The sequence below is a fragment of the Bufo bufo genome, chromosome 11 (assembly GCF_905171765.1).
Source record: "Bufo bufo chromosome 11, aBufBuf1.1, whole genome shotgun sequence".
Lineage (NCBI taxonomy): Eukaryota > Metazoa > Chordata > Amphibia > Anura > Bufonidae > Bufo > Bufo bufo.
The window spans coordinates 90,601,391-90,620,147 of record NC_053399.1 but is presented as its reverse complement, the minus strand read 5'-3'; the positions used below and the strand labels follow the sequence as shown (position 1 = coordinate 90,620,147).

Here is an 18,757-nt window from a genome sequence, read left to right as displayed (position 1 = left end):
TCTTCCATTTCTGGGTTATAGCTATTCTGATCAGTAGAGACGTATGTACAATCAACATGATCAGACTAAATAAAAAAATAGTGGATAGTTTGGCTGGGTGGCGCATAATATAGCACAGACCCTTCTGATATTATGTATTCGGTACTTTGTGTACCCATGACCAGTTTGAGACCATTATTTATTTATGAGAAATAGAGGTAGGCATCGGACGAAGGAGATTTCCGAACCCTCCAACTACTTTCACAGATTCCTGAGGTATAAATAAACTCTACAAAAAACAAGTAAACGTCAATCGTTCATTAAGGCCCACAGGTGCTTGTGAGTGACATCTGTAGATCCATTCTGCTTCTCTGCGCAAAACCTTGTTATCCCAGTCCCCCTTTCTCGGGGACATGGGTACAAGTTCCAATGCAGAAAAACTGAGTGAGCGAGGATCTCCTGAGTGGCATTCATGTACATGACTTGCCACCGGTGTGATTCTGTTGTTTCTAATATCACCTATATGCTCGCCCACTCTTTTCCTTAATTCCCGAAGGGTCTTTCCAATGTAGTCTTTGGGACAGGGGCAACGGCAGATATAAATTACCCCTTTGCTTTTGCAATTGATAAAATCCCGGATTGTAAATACCTTTTGGGTGGCCGAACATGTGATCGTTTTACCTGTAGTGATAAAAGGACAGATTTTGCATGTCCCGCATTTGAACATGCCGATGGGACGGCGATCAAGCCACGTTCCCGGTGGAGAAGGGGGCACGTAGTGGCTATGGACCAGTCTGTCTCTCAGACTCTGACCCCTGTGATAAGTTATGCTTGGGTGAGATGAGATGTTTTTGGCGACACTCGTGTCCATTTGTAAAATATAAGGTCATTATATTTAAAGGTCATTAATGCCACGGAAATCCTTACATATCTATCTACTTATCTTTTTTTGTCTCACCAATTCACGGTGGTAGCTGGGCAACATCTTGTCCTATTATTTGTTTTGGATATCCAGTTATCATAGGGTGTCTATACTTATGCTTTTTTAAATAAAACTAATAAAAGCGATTTTTTTAAAAATGGACATTGTAAAACACTGAAATAAAGGATCTCTCATACTTAGTTGTTGCCTTCGAGGTTGATTCCACAAGAGCAGATGCTGGAACTGGTCACCACTGATAGAAAGCAAAGAATATTGGTCAACCCATGACCAGATCAGAACTGGTAAACTAGCCTATTAGTAGTTTTTTGTTTTGGGTGCTTTACCTGAATGAGTCTTTCTGTGACACTGGAGAAATAATCTGGAGAGAGGCTTAGAAATAAAAAGAGAAAATTTGTTTAAGAACTGCCTGGTTGCTTCTCCTGTCATCCTCATTCCATGAACCAAGTTCTTCCTTAAGATCTATATAGATATCATCCAATGAAATCCCATTCTAAGAATGAAGATCCACAAATTTTCCTTCAATTGACTGCTATCAAATTAATCAAACAAATGCCATAGTCTGCAAGGCAAAAGCTACTAGCCTCAAAGAGGTGGCTACAGAGCAGGAGATCCTCCTCAATGGCATCCATATGCCCTGAAAGTATATGTGAGGAACTAATACAATAAACTTTTCTCACCGTGATCGCATCACACCACAAAATGTTTTACTTTGTAAATTATCTGACTTTGGCTTCAACTTTTAATAACTTAGAGTCAAAACTTACAAGAAATATCTGTAGTTTAAACTTTCAAGTGGGTGCCAGGAGACTTATAATAATCCCTGAGAGCTTTAACATGGCATCATGTCTACAACCATTCACTTATATAAAGAATGAAAATGTTAGTGACTTAATAAATAGTACAGTAATGTCTCAATCCACTCCACTCTATCAACAGAGACAGAAGCAGACATATAAGAAATATAAACTTCATTGAATCAATTCTTTAAAAAAAAAAAAATAGAAAACTTTCCAAAATATTTTTTTTTTCAATTTAGGATCTATCATTATTATTAATTTGAGCTCTTAAGGTAGGTAAAAATAAAGCTTTTGCAAAATGCTTAATCTCCACCTCAAGGGATTAAGCAATTTCTGACTTTGACTTTATATTATACTATTATCATTATGACTGTGAATGTTGATGTAGTTCTTGGGGGGTCAGTTCTGACAGCACTATTTTGGGTTTCCTAATAATGAAAATATAATACAAAGTTAAAAGGGAAATTTTCATAATGACCTGATGTAATTGGAACAACGAGTGTTTTGTTAGGAGACCCCACCAAACTTGAACATGCATGTTAATGTCTCTTGAAGAATGCACGGTACTGAGTAAAACATTAAGAGCTTAAAAAAATCAGTAGAACTTAGGGCCACTGCCACTCATTTCCTGGATGGTTGGTGGGCTTCTTTAGGGACACTTTCTGCTGTACAGTATTTGCTGCTTCCTTGTAGGATCCATTAACATGACCACAGTAATATAGCATTGTTAGGGCTTGTTCACATGATCGTGCCTTGCTTTACGGTCCGCAAATTGCAGATTCGCAAAACACAGATGCCACCCGTGTGCCTTCTGCAATTTGCGGAATGGAAGGGACGGCCCATTATAGAAATGCCTATTCTTGTCCGCCAAACGGACAAGAATAGGACATGACTTAAAAATTTTGCGGGGCCACGGAACGGTGCAACAGATGTCGACAGCACACAAAGTGCTGTCCGCATCTTTTCCGGCCCCTTTGAAGTGAACGGGTCCACACCCGAGCCACAAAAAATGCGCCTCAGAAACCACGTCGTGTGAATGAGCCCTTATCCTGAGGAGTTTTATGCACCACCAGGTGTCACCATAACTGAGTTTTATTTTTATTTTTTTGAGATTTCCACTTGACTTGAACTTTGCATTGTGAGAACTCAGATGACCATTAAGTATGACCATATGGCTGACGGTACCTATTTTAGAAGACTTGGCTGATGCTCTAGTTTATATGGGAGCCTTCCACAGATACTGGGTTTTAGAGGAACAAAAGGAATAGACGTATTAGATTTCAGAGGTGTCTGGCAGAAACTTATTCCCAGGTCTCAATTTAAAAAAATATCCCTTTTATTAAGAGTTTTAATCCACATGAATGATTAAAAATGGAAAATTGAAATGAACAGAATACAAGCAAAACCATATCTTGAATAACCCTTCTCTCCCAACCAACCAACCACCCACCCTCTTTTCTCTGTTCTTCTGGCCCTGGGCACAATTTTGCTATCAAAGACATTCATTATGCAGTGCTTTCATATATGAATATTTGTTTCAGCTCATATATTTCCCGGCTTCCAAAAATGAGAGATACTATGTTTCGCCAATCTCCCAGTTGTTTCCTACTTTGCCTCAGATCACCCCCTACCTAGATCTCAACAAACATTAGGCATATTAAATTATTTAGAAATTCACTGTTGTAGGGTGGATTATTCTGCTAATCTCTATTCTTCATAATGAGGTAGAAATAATGAAGTATACACTCCTATCTCTCCATCCATGAACATTTTTACTATCCACCTTACTTCCAAAAACTAAACAATTTATTGCATTTCCATAAACCATACACCATATTTGCATTCTTCTTTCCACACTTATGACACAACCTTTTACATCCCCCTATTTAACCTTTAATATTCATTAGAATATGAACCCAGTTTTACAGTGCATTCAGAAAGCCTTTTACTTTTTTTCATTTTGTTATCTTGTGTCCTTGTGCTAAAATAAAAAGAAAATAATGTATTTCCCCATCAATGTGCACTCAATACCCCATAATGATAAAAAGGAAAACTGAATGTTAAAAATCTTTCCCAATTTATTGAAAAGGAAAAACTAACATCTTATACTGAGATAAGTATTCAGACCCTTTACTCAGGACTTAGTTGAAGCCCCTTTGGCAGTGATTGCAATCTCTAGTCTTCTTGGGTATGAAGCTACAAAATCCTCTCAAGCTCTATCAGGTTGGATGGTGACCATCGGTGGACAGCCATTTCCAAGCCTCTCCAGAGATGTTCGATTGGGTTCAAGTCAGGGCTCTGGCTGAACCACTCAAGGAAATTCACAGAGTTGTCACTAAGACACTCCTGTTGTCTTGTCTGTGTGCTTAGGGTCATTGTCTTGGTAGGAGAACATTTGGCCCAGTCTGAGTGTCAAAGCACTCTGGATCAGGTTTTCATTAAGCATATCTCTGTACTTTGGTCAGGATTGAGGGAAACCTGAACAGAGCAGTCTCTCTGCCCCACAGCATGATTCTGCCACCACCATGCTTCACTGTATGGATGGTATTGGGCAGGTGATAAGCAGTGCTTGGTTTAGGTGCTTTTTTCCAAACTCCAGGCAGGCTTCCATGTGTCTTACTGAGAAGCTTCTTTCTGGCCGCTCTGTCATAAAGCTCAGATTGTTGGAGTACTGCGGTGATGGTTGACTTTTAGGAAGTTTCTCAACTGCACACAGAATCTTTGTTACTTAGCCATAGTGACCATTGGGTTCTTGGTCACCTCTCCACCAGGCCCCTTCTCTCCTAATTACTTAATTTGGTGGGGCTGCAAGCTCTAGAAAGATTCCTGGTTGTTCCAAAAGTCTTCAATTTAAGAATCATGGAGGCCACTGTCCTCTTGGGGACTTTTCAATACAGCACACATTTTTGTACTCTTCTCCAGATCTGTGTCTCCACATAATTCTTTCTATGGGCAGTTCTTTACTCTGCATTGCTTGATTTTTGCTCTGATATGCACTGTTAGGGTACTTTCACACTTGCGTCAAAGGATTCCGCAGGCAGTTCTGTCGCCGGAACTGCCTGCAGGATCAGTCAAAACGTATGCAAACTGATGGCATTTGTCAGATGGATCAGGATCCTGATCCGTATGACAAATACAATGAAATGCCGGATCCGTCTCTCAGGTGTCATCCGGAAAAACAGACCCGGCATTTATTTTTTTTCACATTTTTTGCGGCCTGAGCATGCACAGACCGCAATGCTGGATTCGTTTTGCCAGAACACTCGGGGTCGGATCCGGCATTAATGCATTTCAATGGGAAAAAATGCCGGATCCGGCATTCCGGCAAGTGTTCGGGAATTCTGGACGGAAGTAAAACCGCAGCATGCTGCGATATTATCTCTTTCCTGAAAAGGCAAAAAGACTGAACTGAAGACATCCTGATGCATCCTGTACGGATTACTCTCCATTCAGTATGCATTAGGATAAAACTGAATAGTTATTTTCCGGTATAGAGCCCCTAGGACGGAGCTGAATGCCGGAAAAGAATAACGCTAGTGTGAAAGTACTCTTAGGTGTGAGACCTTATACAGACAGAGTTGTATCTTTTGAAATCATGTCCAATCAGCTGAATATATCACACAGGAAAAACGTGGATAGATCCGGCACCGAAATAAAAATGAATTCCTTTATTAACTCACAACATAGTAGAAAGATATTAAAACCACTATCGCTTACGTGTTTTGGGCATACAAGCCCTTTCTTATAGCATACAAGACATAGAAAATGATAAAAATGTATGTACTAACAGGCATGCTGAAAAAGCAATAACACAGAAAATCTGGACTGGATGGAATAGGAGCTGGACTGGAAATATCTTAATAAAAGAGTAATATCATATATCAAGCCCAGTCCTGACGCATATTGCAAAACATGCATTTAGCAAGAAGGCAAAATGCAGTGTGAATAAGGTTATCAATATAGGTGTGGCAAATCGATCTAGGTATCAGTGGTCAGATGGACCCTTGCCCCAACACTGTGTGCCAGACATGCCATTACTTCCTTTTGCACAATAGAGTACAGGTTGGGGATTGCCTTTTGTGAAAAAAAAATTCGGCCGGGTACCTTCCACTGCGGTGTCCCAAAAGCTAAAATTTTTTGAATGCCTCAGACTCCACCAGCTTGTATGGTAAAAGCTGGCGGGCCAAGAGTTCCGACAAGCCAGCTGTCAGACGCTGGGCAAGGGGGTGACTCTGTGACATTGGCTTCTTACGCTCAAACATTTCCTTGACAGACACCTGACTGTCGGCAGATGAGCAGGAACTGCCGAAGGTGAGAGGCGGAGTGGCGGGTGGTTGAGAGGGGGCAAGGAGGACAGCAGTGGTTGACGTGGCTGAAGATGCTGGACCAGGAGGAGGATGGTGGCTTTGAGTTTGTGTGCTGCTTGTACTCATGTGTTGATCCCATAGGCGTTTGTGATGTGAGATCATGTGCCTTCGCAAAGCAGTTGTACCTAGGTGGGTGTTGGACTTCCCACGACTCAGTTTCTTTTGGCAAAGGTTGCAAATGGCATCGCTGTTGTCAGAGGCAGACACACACAAAAAATTCCACACTGCTGAGCTTTGCAATGACGGCATTCTGGTGGTGGCAACAGCATGCGTTGATTGGAGTGCTGTCTGGCTGACCCCGAGTGCCGATACATGCTGTCTGACTGTGCCACTAGCTCCTTGCGACGACCTCCCCCTGCTTCCAACTCGTCTCCTCCTCCTCTCTGTCTCCCCTTCTGAACTTTCCCCCTGTTCTTCTTCTCTTCCAGCGGGCACCCACGTGACATCCACGGACACATCGTCATCATAAACCGCTTCACTTGTATCTGACAACTCAGCAAAGGAAGCAGCAGCGGGTACAACATCATCATCATCACACCGTACGTCCATGTGTGTAATGCTGCCTGACTGAGACATATCCCTGTTATCTACATCCTCTGGCAATAATAGTTGCGCATCACTCATGTCTTCCAACTGATGTGTAAATAACTCCTCTGACAGATCAAGTGAAGCGGCTGTGGTGCTAGAGTTGGTGGTGGCGGCGGGCGGGCGAGTGGTAACTTGAGAGGTGCCCGAAGCTGAGCTGGAGGAGGATGGTGCGTCAAGGTTCCGAGCGGAAGCTGTAGAAGATTGGGTGTCCTGTGTTAGCCAGTCAACTATGTCCTCAGAACTTTTCGAGTTCAGGGTACGTGGCCTCTGAACACTGGGCATTATTCTAGGGCCAAAGGAAATCACAGCACCACGACGGCCCCTGCGGGGTGGCCTGCCTCTGCCTGTCATTTTTTTTTTAGATTAGTGGTACTATGCGTGCAAGGTACTGTGCCACCCTATATGAGTGGTGGGCAGTGGGCACAGTACAGTCTGTGGGCCTGACACTCACTGGCAGGCAACTGCAATTATATTACAGAGGAAAAGTTAAATTAATTTTTTAACAGCAAGGTACTGTGCCACCCTAAATAAGTGGTGGGCAGTGGGCACAGTACAGTCTGTAGGCCTTACACACACTGGCAGGCAACTTCAATTATATTACAGAGAAAAAATTAAAAACTTTTTTATCTGCAAGGTACTGTGCCACCCTATATGAGTGGTGGGCAGTGGGCACAGTACAGTCTGTGGGCCTGACACTCACTGGCAGGCAACTGCAATTATATTACAGAGGAACAATGTAATTACTTTTTTATCTGCAAGGTGCTGTGCCATCCGATATGAGTAGTGGGCACAGTACAGTCAGTGGGCCTGACACTCACTGGCAGGCAACTGCAATTATATTACAGAGGAAAAATTACCTGCGACATTCAAGTGCTGTATCCTTCTATACCACACGCAGGAGCCCTGATAGCCTTGACTTTCCATTTAAATAAATACACTGACTATTCAGCTGAATTAAAAGAATATATCATTGATGTTATCGTTTTTTTATTATCTAGGAATTATTTTTCTTTTGATAATTTTTCTTACACGTTAAAGGTTGCCCAATGGGGGCGAGGTTCTCCCCTACTCTCGACATTATTTTTATGGCATGGTTTGAGGCGGTATATTAGTGTTAGCTACCCATCTGCGGAAGCCACCTTGACGCCTGGTAGATGGGCCCAACACACGTTTGATCAAAAATGTGCATAAAGAGCTTCTATTTTTTTCATTTATAGTAGATATAATACCACTTTAATCTAGAATGATCCCCATTTCTCAATTCTATTGTTTGCATGTGAAATGTTGTGCAGCCATTTTTTTTATCAACCATGTTTGCTAGTTGGATATGTACCTGTGATTATGATTATGAATGTGCTAGTCTAAATTTTCTTGTAGTATGGTTTGAAGAATGTCACATTTTTTCCAAACATAATCCTTATTTATCTCATATAGGCTGGTACGGACATTATATTGATGCCATGCACCTTGTTTAGAGGGGCACTGTGGCGTCCGTGCCAGCCTCTATTGAATATCTAAATAACAAAACGGGGTATCACACTAGGTAATACTTTAGCTCCTTCCATGTATATGTCTCCAAACAGTCACATTGGCAGAAATGCACAACACTGGCTCACATGCAAAGGCCTGTATAAATGTGGTCATAACAGATGTAATATATGTAAATCCATCAAACCTTGTAAGTCTGTGACCTCCACAGCAAATAACTATTGTCATAATATCAATACTTTTATTAATTGCAACACCAACTATATTATTTATGTTATTGAATGTATTGAATGCAGGATCCAGTATGTTGGGTGCACCACCCACAGCCTTAAAAATCGCATTGCTGAACACCTCAATAGTATCAAAAATCCTCAACTGAAAAACCTTCAGGTGCAGCCGCACTTTATGTGAACAGCCATCAAGGCAACACACAGACCTTTCAGGTTAAAGCCATTGAAAGGGTTGGTCTGCAAAGCACGGTCAGGGCAGGTATATCATGTACACTGCGCATTGGGTAAACCTGCTGACGGCTGCCAAGCATGGAATGCGTGGCTCTGCAGCGGAGTTGGTGACACCGCCACGACTTGCAGGCAGGCCTGCTGCCACCTACTCTACTCCTCCTACTCCATCCTCTTCTCTAACCTCCTCGGCTGAGTCCTCTTCTGCTGCTGCGTCTTGCTCCACAATAACTGCACCCCCCCAGGGGCTATTCCACATCCCGGATACGACAGTGTCACGCCGTCTTGGGGTTGACTTGCCTGAAAGCAGAGAGTCACACGGGACCAGCACTCCTGTCCGCCCTGAACGCACAGGTGGATCAGTGGCTGACCCCGCACCAACTGAAGATCGGCAAAGTGGTGTGTGACAACGGAAGCAATTTGTTGGCGGCATTGAATTTGGGCAAGATGGCACATGTGTTGAATCTGATCGTACAACGCTTTGTCTATAAGTACCCAGGCTTACAGGACGTCCTCAAGCAGGCCAGGAAGGTGTGTGGCCATTTCAGGCGTTCCTACACGGCCATGGCGCACTTTTCCGATATTCAGCGGCGAAACAACATGCCAGTGAGGCGCTTTATTTGCAACAGCACGATACGTTGGAATTCAACACTCCTAATGTTCGACCACCTGCTCCAACAAGAAAAAGCTGTCAACGAGTATTTGTATGACCGGGGTGCTAGGACAGCCTCTGCGGAGCTGGGTATTTTTTTGCCACGTTACTGGACGCTCATGCGCAATGCCTGTAGGCTCATGCGTCCTTTGAGGAGGTGACAAACCTAGTCAGTCGCACCGAAGGCACTATCAGCGACCTCATCCCATTTGTTTTCTTCCTGGAGTGTGCCCTGCGAAGAGTGCTGGATCAGGCCGTAGATGAGCGTGAAGAGGAAGAGGAAGAGTTGTGGTCACCATCACCACCAGAAAAAGCCTTATCATCATCGCTTGCTGGACCTGCGGCAACGCTGGAAGAGGAGTCTGAGGAAGAGGAGTCAGAGGAGGAATGTGGCTTTGAGGAGGAGGAAGACCAACCACAGCAGGCATCCCAGGGTGCTCGTTGGGAGCTATCTGGGACCCGTGGTGTTGTACGTGGCTGGGGGGAAGAACAGACCTTCAATGAGATCAGTGAGGATGAGGAACAGGACATGAGTAGCTCGGCATCGAACCTTGTGCAAATGGGGTCTTTCATGCTGTCATGCCTGTTTAGGGACCCTCGTATAAAAAGGCTGAAGTAGAACGACCTGTACTGGGTGGCCACGCTACTAGACCCCCGGTATAAGCAGAAAGTGGCTGAAATGTTACCGAATTACCGGAAGTCGGAAATGATGCAGCAGTTCCAAAACAAGTTAAAAAGTATGCTTTACACAGCTTATAAGGGTGATGTCACAGCACAATGGGAATCTAACAGGGGAAGAGGTGAAAGTAATCCTCCTCCTACCACGACCACGCCGGCAAGGACAGGACGCTTTACAGACGTGTTGTTGATGGAGGACATGCAGAGCTTTTGAAGTCCTACGCATCGCCACAGCCCTTCGGGGTCACCCTCAGAGAACGACTCGACCGACAGGTAGCAGACTACCTCACCTTAACTGCAGATATCGACACTCTGAGGAGCGATGAACCCCTTGACTACTGGGTGTGCAGGCTTGACCTGTGGCCTGAGCTATCCCAATTTGCGATAGAACTTCTGGCCTGCCCCGCTTCAAGTGTCCTGTCAGAAAGGACCTTCAGCGCAGCAGGAGGTATTGTCACTGAGAAGAAAAGTCGCCTAGGTCAAAAAATTCTAGATTACCTCACCTTTATTAAGATGAATGAGGCATGGATCCCAAAGGGACTGACAGTGGGGGATGCATTTGACTAAAAAAGGCCTGATGAGATGCCTTGGACTATAAAATGGTCCACACGCTGCTGTATTTAATCTCTGCATGCCGAATGACTTGCGTGACTTCTTCGCCACCAACTAGGGTTCAAGCCGCAATGTTTCAGTACACTTTCTACCTGGAAAACATCAACAGCAGCGGCTGCAACAATACCTATTTTTTCAGGCATGTGTACATGCCTAATTTTTCTGGCCTCTGGTGCTGCAAAAAAAAAAAAAAAAGGCACATACATGTGTCAATTCCCCTTCGTGATCGTTACCTTGTTGTGGTGAAGGGGCTTGCGTATCAATGAAGCGATCACCTCTATGAGTGTGTTGGCAATGTTGGCACACCCCAGATGATAAGGTCGTTGTTTCATTGTGAACAGACCAAAAGCGATCGGCCAACAATGGGCCCACACTGCAGAATCATTGTTTTCTGGGTCACCTAACTGTCACTGAACTACGTCAGCACGACCATAGGCTTTGAAAAACCGCCATCGCCTGCAATCTCCCGAATCTGCGCACAAGCACAGTCATCACTTCACCAAGATTGACGCATAGAGGAATAAAATTTATGTCATGAGTGTGTCAACTATTGACAACTCTTTGCGTTCTGTCAGAGTTTAGTCTGTCACTGTGAAGCGGGCGTAACCCTTACACTACCTGATCGATACGACATCATACCTGATCGTATACACACACTGGATGTTTTAACACTGGGCCCAGTTCGCAAACATTTTATGTTCGTGACATCTCTAGTTGTTTAGTACATCTTTGCTGTCCTTCAAATATACTGGGATTCGGGTGGCCAGAGGTTGTAGATTATCCACCCAGTCACAAAGTCTTTCAAAAATGGATCCAGAACAGGAGACAATAGGTCTATCTGTAACAGGGGTTTCCATATCCTCTGTAGGGGCAGGAACAGAGAAAGGTTTAAATCCCCCCTTCCACCACCAACATCAGAGGACAGGGCAGAGAAAGGTCTCCCTGTTTAGGGAGATGAAGACGCTTACCACTACACCATATTTGGATCATGGTATCCCCCTGCTGAGTTGAACGCATTGCACCCGCACTGAATCCGGACCCATTCATTTCTATGGGACTGTGCACACGAGCGGTGATTTTCACGCATCACTTGTGCGTTGCGTGAAAATCGCATGTTCTATATTCTGCGTTTTTCACGCAACGCAGGCCCCATAGAAGTCAATGGGGCTGCGTGAAAATCGCAAGCATCCGCAAGCAGAGGCCTAATTCTGGCTATCCTGCTTATGTATCTTAGGTAAGCCATACATGATACATACATTTCAGGTAATCTTTTTCATTATCACTTAAGACACCCAATCTGAGACCTTCGTCTAGAATATAATCAAGGGCCCTGACAAATTTTGGGGTGGGGTCTTTAATTAATTTCCTTCAGGTACCAGTGTCCTGTAAAATGTTATTGATAGCTGCTTTATAATCCTTACAATTTATGACCACTACGGCGCCTCGCTTATCAGAATTGCAAATTATGATGTCTTTGTAATTTTGGAGTTCTTTAAGTGCCAAAGTTTGGGCAGCGGTCATAGTAATTTTTTTCTTTATTGTATTTTGCTGTAATGATCTAAGTTCCCTTTCCGTGATATTTCAGAACTTATCAATGGAGTTGGTTCTTGACTGTACCGGATAAAAAACAGGATTGGTGATATTAATAGTTGTCACCATAGTTTCACTAATTTTAGGTATAGATTCCTCACTTAAATCATTAGGATGTTTAATTGCTAATTGTTCATGAAAGGACAATCCACAAAATATGTTGGTACATCAACATCTTCATTACGCTGTTTATCAGTGGCATACTCCTCCTGGAAAAAATGTTTTTTCACGGTAATTGCACGTAGTAATTTATTTATATCAAGTAAAGTAGAATAAAAATCAAAATGATTATCAGGGACAAAGTAAAGTCCATTGGATAGAACACTGATTTGTTGTTCAGTAAGCCTAGTAGATGGCAGGTTGATCACATTATGTCTTTGGTCAGACTGCTGCATTACCGTGTCTTTCTCTTGGGATACCTTGGAGTAGGATCATTTGTGTTTACGGCCTGCCCGAAGTTTCTGCCTCAGTAGAACTGAAGCTGACATTCATTTTTGATTTTCTATATTTCTTGGATCTATTTTTGAGAATAGACTTTGGTGTTTGGGGGTCATCCTTATTATGTTTCCAGTTATACACAGAAAGTAGCATTTCAACAAAAAAAAACTCATGCAGGGGAGTCCTCTCTTTAATAACGGAAACAGGACGGATCCGTTATGCAGCCCTTAGACTTCTATTATGACGGAATGAATAACGGAATGCCTTTAAAGGCATTCCGTTATGCATTCCTTCATAGAATTGCGTTATGGTCCGTGGTAATGGAATCCATAATGCAATTCTGCTTTTACCAGTAAACGAATCGCAAATTAATTTCATAAGCGAAAATTCGCTCATCTCTAGTCTTAATATTTATGTCCATGCCAAATTGTAGTTTTTCCTTTTAATACATTTGTAAAAATTTGTAAAATTATTTTTGCATTCTTATTTTGGGGTACTGAGTGCAAATTCATGGGGAAAAACTTGATCATCTTGTAAATGTGAAAGAATAAAAGGGCCTGAAGACTTTCAGAATGCATTGTATATAATAAGCCAGTTAATAACCTTCTTTGTAGTATTACCACATTCAATTGGTGTAATTTACTAACTGTAACCTTTGTTCTTTCTTCAGGTTTCTGTATATTCTTATGGAGAACTCCAACCAGACACTTTCTAGTTGGTTCTTCCTGCTTGGAGTATCTACTGTCCCTCACCTTCAGGTTCCAGGTTTCCTTTTATTTTTGGTGATGTATATGATCACAATGGCAGGAAACTGTCTTCTTCTCATTACAGTGAGGATCAGCCCAATGTTACACACCCCTATGTACTTCTTCCTCAGTAATCTTTCTTTAATTGACATTGGTTTCTCCTCCACAGTAGTTCCTGTAATCCTCAAAAATACTCTTTCCACAGACAAAAGTATTTCAGTGGGGGGTTGTGTTTTCCAGATGTTCTGCTATTTAGTATTTGGGGTAGCAGAATGCGTTTTACTTGCCGTCATGGCTTACGATAGGTTTGTGGCCATCTGTAGACCACTGCATTACAGCAGTATTATGAACATGCGGTTTCACATCATCTTAGCCTTAATACCATGGATGGTTGGTTTTGTAAACTCTTCCATACAAGTGAGCATCACCTGGAGACTTCCCTTCTGCAGGACTCATCATATCAACCATTTGTTTTGTGAAGTACCCCCTTTCTTACGAATTTCCTGTAGAGATCCTTGGCTGAATGAGATAGCCATGTATGTAGCAGCCGGGACCATTGTTTTGTTTTCTTTTCTCTTGACATTGATTTCCTATGTTTATATAATCTCCACCATTGTAAGAATCCGTTCCTCACATGGAAGACATGCAGTTTTTTCTACATGTACCTCCCACCTCACTGTTGTCACCCTCTATTATGGAACCATCATGTCCATCTATCTTCAACCTCCATCTTCTCACTCTCTGGAAACAGACAACACTCTATCTGTTCTCTATACAGTGGTCACTCCGATGTTGAATCCCATCATCTACAGCATAAGAAATAAGGAAGTAAAAAACTGTATAATGAATATCAAAAATCTAGCAAATTTGTCTAAAAACATTTTGATATAAGTTATGGTAACATAGTAACATAGTTTATAAGGCCGAAAAAATACATTTGTCCATCCAGTTCGGCCTGTTATCCTGCAAGTTGATCCAGAGGAAAGCAAAAAAAAAAACTGAGGTAGAAGTAAATTTTCCCCACTTAAGTAGAAAAAAAATTCCTTCCCGACTCCATTCAGGAAATCAAATAACTCCCTGGATAAACGACCCCTCTCTACTAGATATAGACTGTAATATTATTACACTCCCGAAATACATCTAGGCCCAACTTGAACTCTTTAAGTGAACTTATCATCACCACTTCCTCAGGCATAAAAGAAAGTTGCAGAGCAGCACAAACAGACCTCTTGACCAATCCGGAATGCACCAGCCGCGATAGGACCACAGATCCAAAGCAGTCCCAGGAATAGTGGTAGATAGCAAAAAAGTTTAAGTAAAATTGGGCGTCACTCAATATTAGGCAATCATACAGACAAGTTAGATAGTGTCAGAAGGTTTATATATATATATTCACTCAAAATGATGACAACATGTTGCATAAAACAATACAAATCAATACATTAAAATAGCGCATATATAAGAACTCTTAGGGTAATAAAATTCACTTGGAAATAACTAAAATTCAATCGCACTGAGTGCCTGAGGGCCCTTATAGCCGTGACTGTTAGTAGATCTTCCCAACAGTTGTAGTCCAAAGACAAATGTAATCCGAAGACAGATATGGATAAAGCAATAGTCCAAAGACAAATATAATGGTTATCCACAACTTGTACAGTGACTATATGTCACGCAATTTGATATAAAAATCAATGGTAGTTCCACACTTTATCTCACAGTCAATTTTGTACTATAAACGGAGTACTTTACCGCTCCTGATGTTAGGCCGCTTGTGCGCCAAAATCCTCCGGTGCAATGCTCTTGTTGTGAGCTGCAAGGACCTGTGAGCCGGATCTCTATATGAAGTTCCCCACGTTCCTGGCTTTTCGTTATAGCGGTCTTTCCGCTTTGACCTTCCAGGACCTGTTGTGGCGTCCCACGTGGTTTGCTGGGCGGTCAGGTGACTTTCAATTCCAGGCGGGGTTATTTCAAATTTCTTTAGCCTCCAAATGTGGATAAGATGTTTTTTTTTAGTCGTCCCTCACTTTCATTGGTAAATTGAATTTATATATGTGATGTAAAAGAGCTGCATCTCCTGAAATGTATGTGTTGTAACATCGCATCGTATTTCTGTACGTTGTTTTTCGGCTCAAACTTTTTAAAACACTGCATTTTGTTTGTGCACAATTTGTATATTGAAATTAAGGGGTATGGTGAACTGCTCTCTAGACATGTCCAGGCATGCATTATTCAGATTTGGAAAGGGACGAAGGTAGGATGGGACCTGTCAAGAGGACGGAAGGGGTGTGTTGACGAGTGGGGTTTTGGCAGCTGGGGGCGTTGGCACCTGTCACATTTGATGACTTACATGTACACTTTACTACTCACAGCACCTGTTGCTAGAGCTGCCCTGTACAGATGGTGTGTGCATGTAGTTAGATCGCTTGCCCCTGCTTCAGACCAGTGTGCCAAATGGTCCAGCAGCCCACCCAAACCGACCAATTACAGCACTCCTTGCTGTAAGGAGCTTTGTTTTTCAGGGTGTATAATGGCCTGAACAAGCATCTATGACGCTTCTACAGGTGTTATTGCGATCTCTGCCTGTACTTATAAAACTGGCTGACCTGTTACATGTGCGCTTGGCAGCTGAAGACATCTGTGTTGGCCCCATGTTCATATGTGCCCGCATTGCTGAGAAAAATGATGTTTTAATACATGCAAATGAGCCTCCAGGAGCAACGGGGGCGTTGTCATTACACCTAGAGGCTCTGCTCTCTCTGTAACTGCCACGTCCTCTTCAGTTTAATTAACAGGGACAGGCGGGATCACTTTTACACTGCTTGGCACTGTCAATCAAAGTACAGAGGGTGTGACAGTTGCAGAGAGAGCAGTGTCTCTAGGTGTAACAGCAACACCCCCGTTGCTCCTTGAGGCTCATCTGCATATATTAACACATCATCTTTTTTTCTTAGCAGTGTGGACACATATGAACATGGGACCAACACAGATATCTTCAACTGTCAAGCACACATGCAAAAGGTGAGCCCGTTTCATAGGTACAAATCTGCTGACAGATGCTACAAAATTAAAAAGTTCTAAAAAAAAAAGAAAAAAAATGTTTTTATAATAAAACACAAATACATTATTATAAGCCCACAATGATTCTGACATTTAGACTTACACTAAAATTGGGACGGCAATGAAAAATGTAAAAGAATATAAAATGTTTACTATAATACATGATATACTATGTAACATTTCTGAAATATATCGAAAACACAATAAAACTTTGAATCAACTATGAGCATCTTAGATGTCTACAGGGAAATAAATCAGCAGGGCAATCCAAGAACTTTACAACTTCTTTTACTTCACTTGTGCCCTCCAGGGACTATCAGTTCATGGCAGCATAGAATATAGGAAGAGGCATTACCAGTACAAAGTTTGCTCAGTGCTAATAGAAAATGAGCAGATACCATTTCAACGGTCAACAGAAGATCTTCAGATGTGGTCAATCAGCAACCAAACACATGATCTTCCTCAGGTAAGTATTTTACAAACAGAAATAAAGTAACTAAATGTTTGGGAATAGAACACAGCTTAGGTCTAGTTTAAGAAAGACTTTCATGTCACTTGTACACATGTAACATAGCTGAATTTGCTACTTATCTCCCCTGTATCCACCGCCGTTACTGAGACTTGTCCGAAAATACAGATGTAGTGAAATGTAACTTGGCTTTTTGAGTCAGTTTACAGTTTGCTGTAACGGTAGCATAATAAAAGGAGACACAAACCAACCAAAGCCATTGAGAAATTCAAGTGGGTGGATAAGTTAAGCAGGACTCAAAGACTATTTTTTATGAGAGACTGGGGAAGCAGGACTCACAGGCTTTCTTTATTAGAGGATTGGGAAACAGGACTCACAGGCTTTCTCTATGAGTGTGGGGGAAAGCAGGACTCACAGGCTTTCTCTATGAATGTGTGTGGAAGCAAGACTCACAGGCTTTCTTAGTGTGTTCTGTTGACATTCACACAACTTAATACATGAAAATACCAAATGAAATCATAAAAACAATATATACCAGCGCTCAGCCTCTCATTTTCATCATATGTTGCTATCAAATAGGAGAATTAACAGATATACTTAAAGTGTGTGTATCTCATAGTAGATACCCTACAACAAAGGTTGGTCTGATAAGATGAGCATTGCACCTTTATAAAATGTCAGTTTTTATTATATAAAAGTACAGAAAGTATTACATTAAAGCCAGACTGAGTTGAGTAAGGTTAAGTCAGGTTGTGTTGTTCCTCTAAGGGTTGAAGACCAGACCAATAGTGATGAAGGTCATCTGCTTTGAACAATGCTAAATAGGAGCTCTTCAATTAGAATACACAAAAAATTAACCATCAGAACCTTTAATTATTTTTTATGTTGGCTGCCATTCACCAGCTGCAGTACTTCTAATGGAAGACTCAAATCAGACGACTCCAAGAGGATTCATCCTCCTTGGCATGTCCAATGTGCCATATCTCCAGGTCATCTGCTTTATTGTGTTCTTGATAATGTATAATATAACACTGTCAGGAAATGTTCTATTGATCATTCTGGTAAGGACCAACTCAAAGCTGCACACTCCCATGTACTTCTTCTTGAGTAATCTCTCCATGATTGACATCTGCTTCTCCTCCACCATTGTGCCTAAAATTCTTATAAACACTCTATCCAGAGACAGAAGAATTTCTCTGGTGGGATGTGGACTGCAAATGTATTTCCATTTGGCACTGGGAGCAACAGAATGTGTCATTCTTGCCACGATGGCCTATGATTGATTTGCAGCCATTTGTAAACCACTGCACTACCAAACAATTATTAACAAGAAGATGTGTGTTTGTTTAGCTTCCATTTTATGGGGTGTGGGCTTTGGTATTACCACCATTCATGTGCCCCTCACCTTTCAATTGCCGTTTTGCAAATCCTACCATGTCAACCACTTCTTCTGTGAGATGCCACCATTCTTTCGACTCTCCTGCAAAGATACTCGTCCAAATGAAATAGCCATGAACATTGCAGCACAGATTATTGTCTTGTGTTCCTTCTTATTGACATTAATTTCATACATCCAAATTATCTCCACAGTCTTTAAAATCTATTCTTCACAAAGTAGAGATAAAGCTTTCTCTACATGTGCCTCCCATCTCACTGTTGTGTCTTTATACCTTGGGATTATCATTTTCATGTACCTCAAACCTCATTCTGCACACTCTCCTGACATAGACAAGACTGTGTCTATTCTATACACAGCAGTGAATCCAATGTTGAATCCCATCATCTACAGCATGAGAAACAAGGATGTTAAAAACACCATCAAAATTAGACTTTCAAGGAAATCATTCAAACCATTAATACAAGACACGCGGTCTGAAAACATCAAGCAATTATAG

General features: G+C 42.0%; 1 protein-coding gene and 1 pseudogene across 1 annotated transcript; both read left to right on the top strand.

The window, feature by feature from the left end:
• The first annotated feature begins 13,276 nt into the window (after positions 1–13,276).
• Positions 13,277–14,227, top strand: LOC120981540 (olfactory receptor 5B21-like). The gene has a single exon (XM_040411075.1). The coding sequence runs from the start codon at positions 13,277–13,279 to the stop codon at positions 14,225–14,227; it is 951 nt and encodes a 316-aa protein (XP_040267009.1).
• A 3,552-nt stretch (positions 14,228–17,779) lies between these two features.
• LOC120981539 lies at positions 17,780–18,757 on the top strand (annotated as a pseudogene).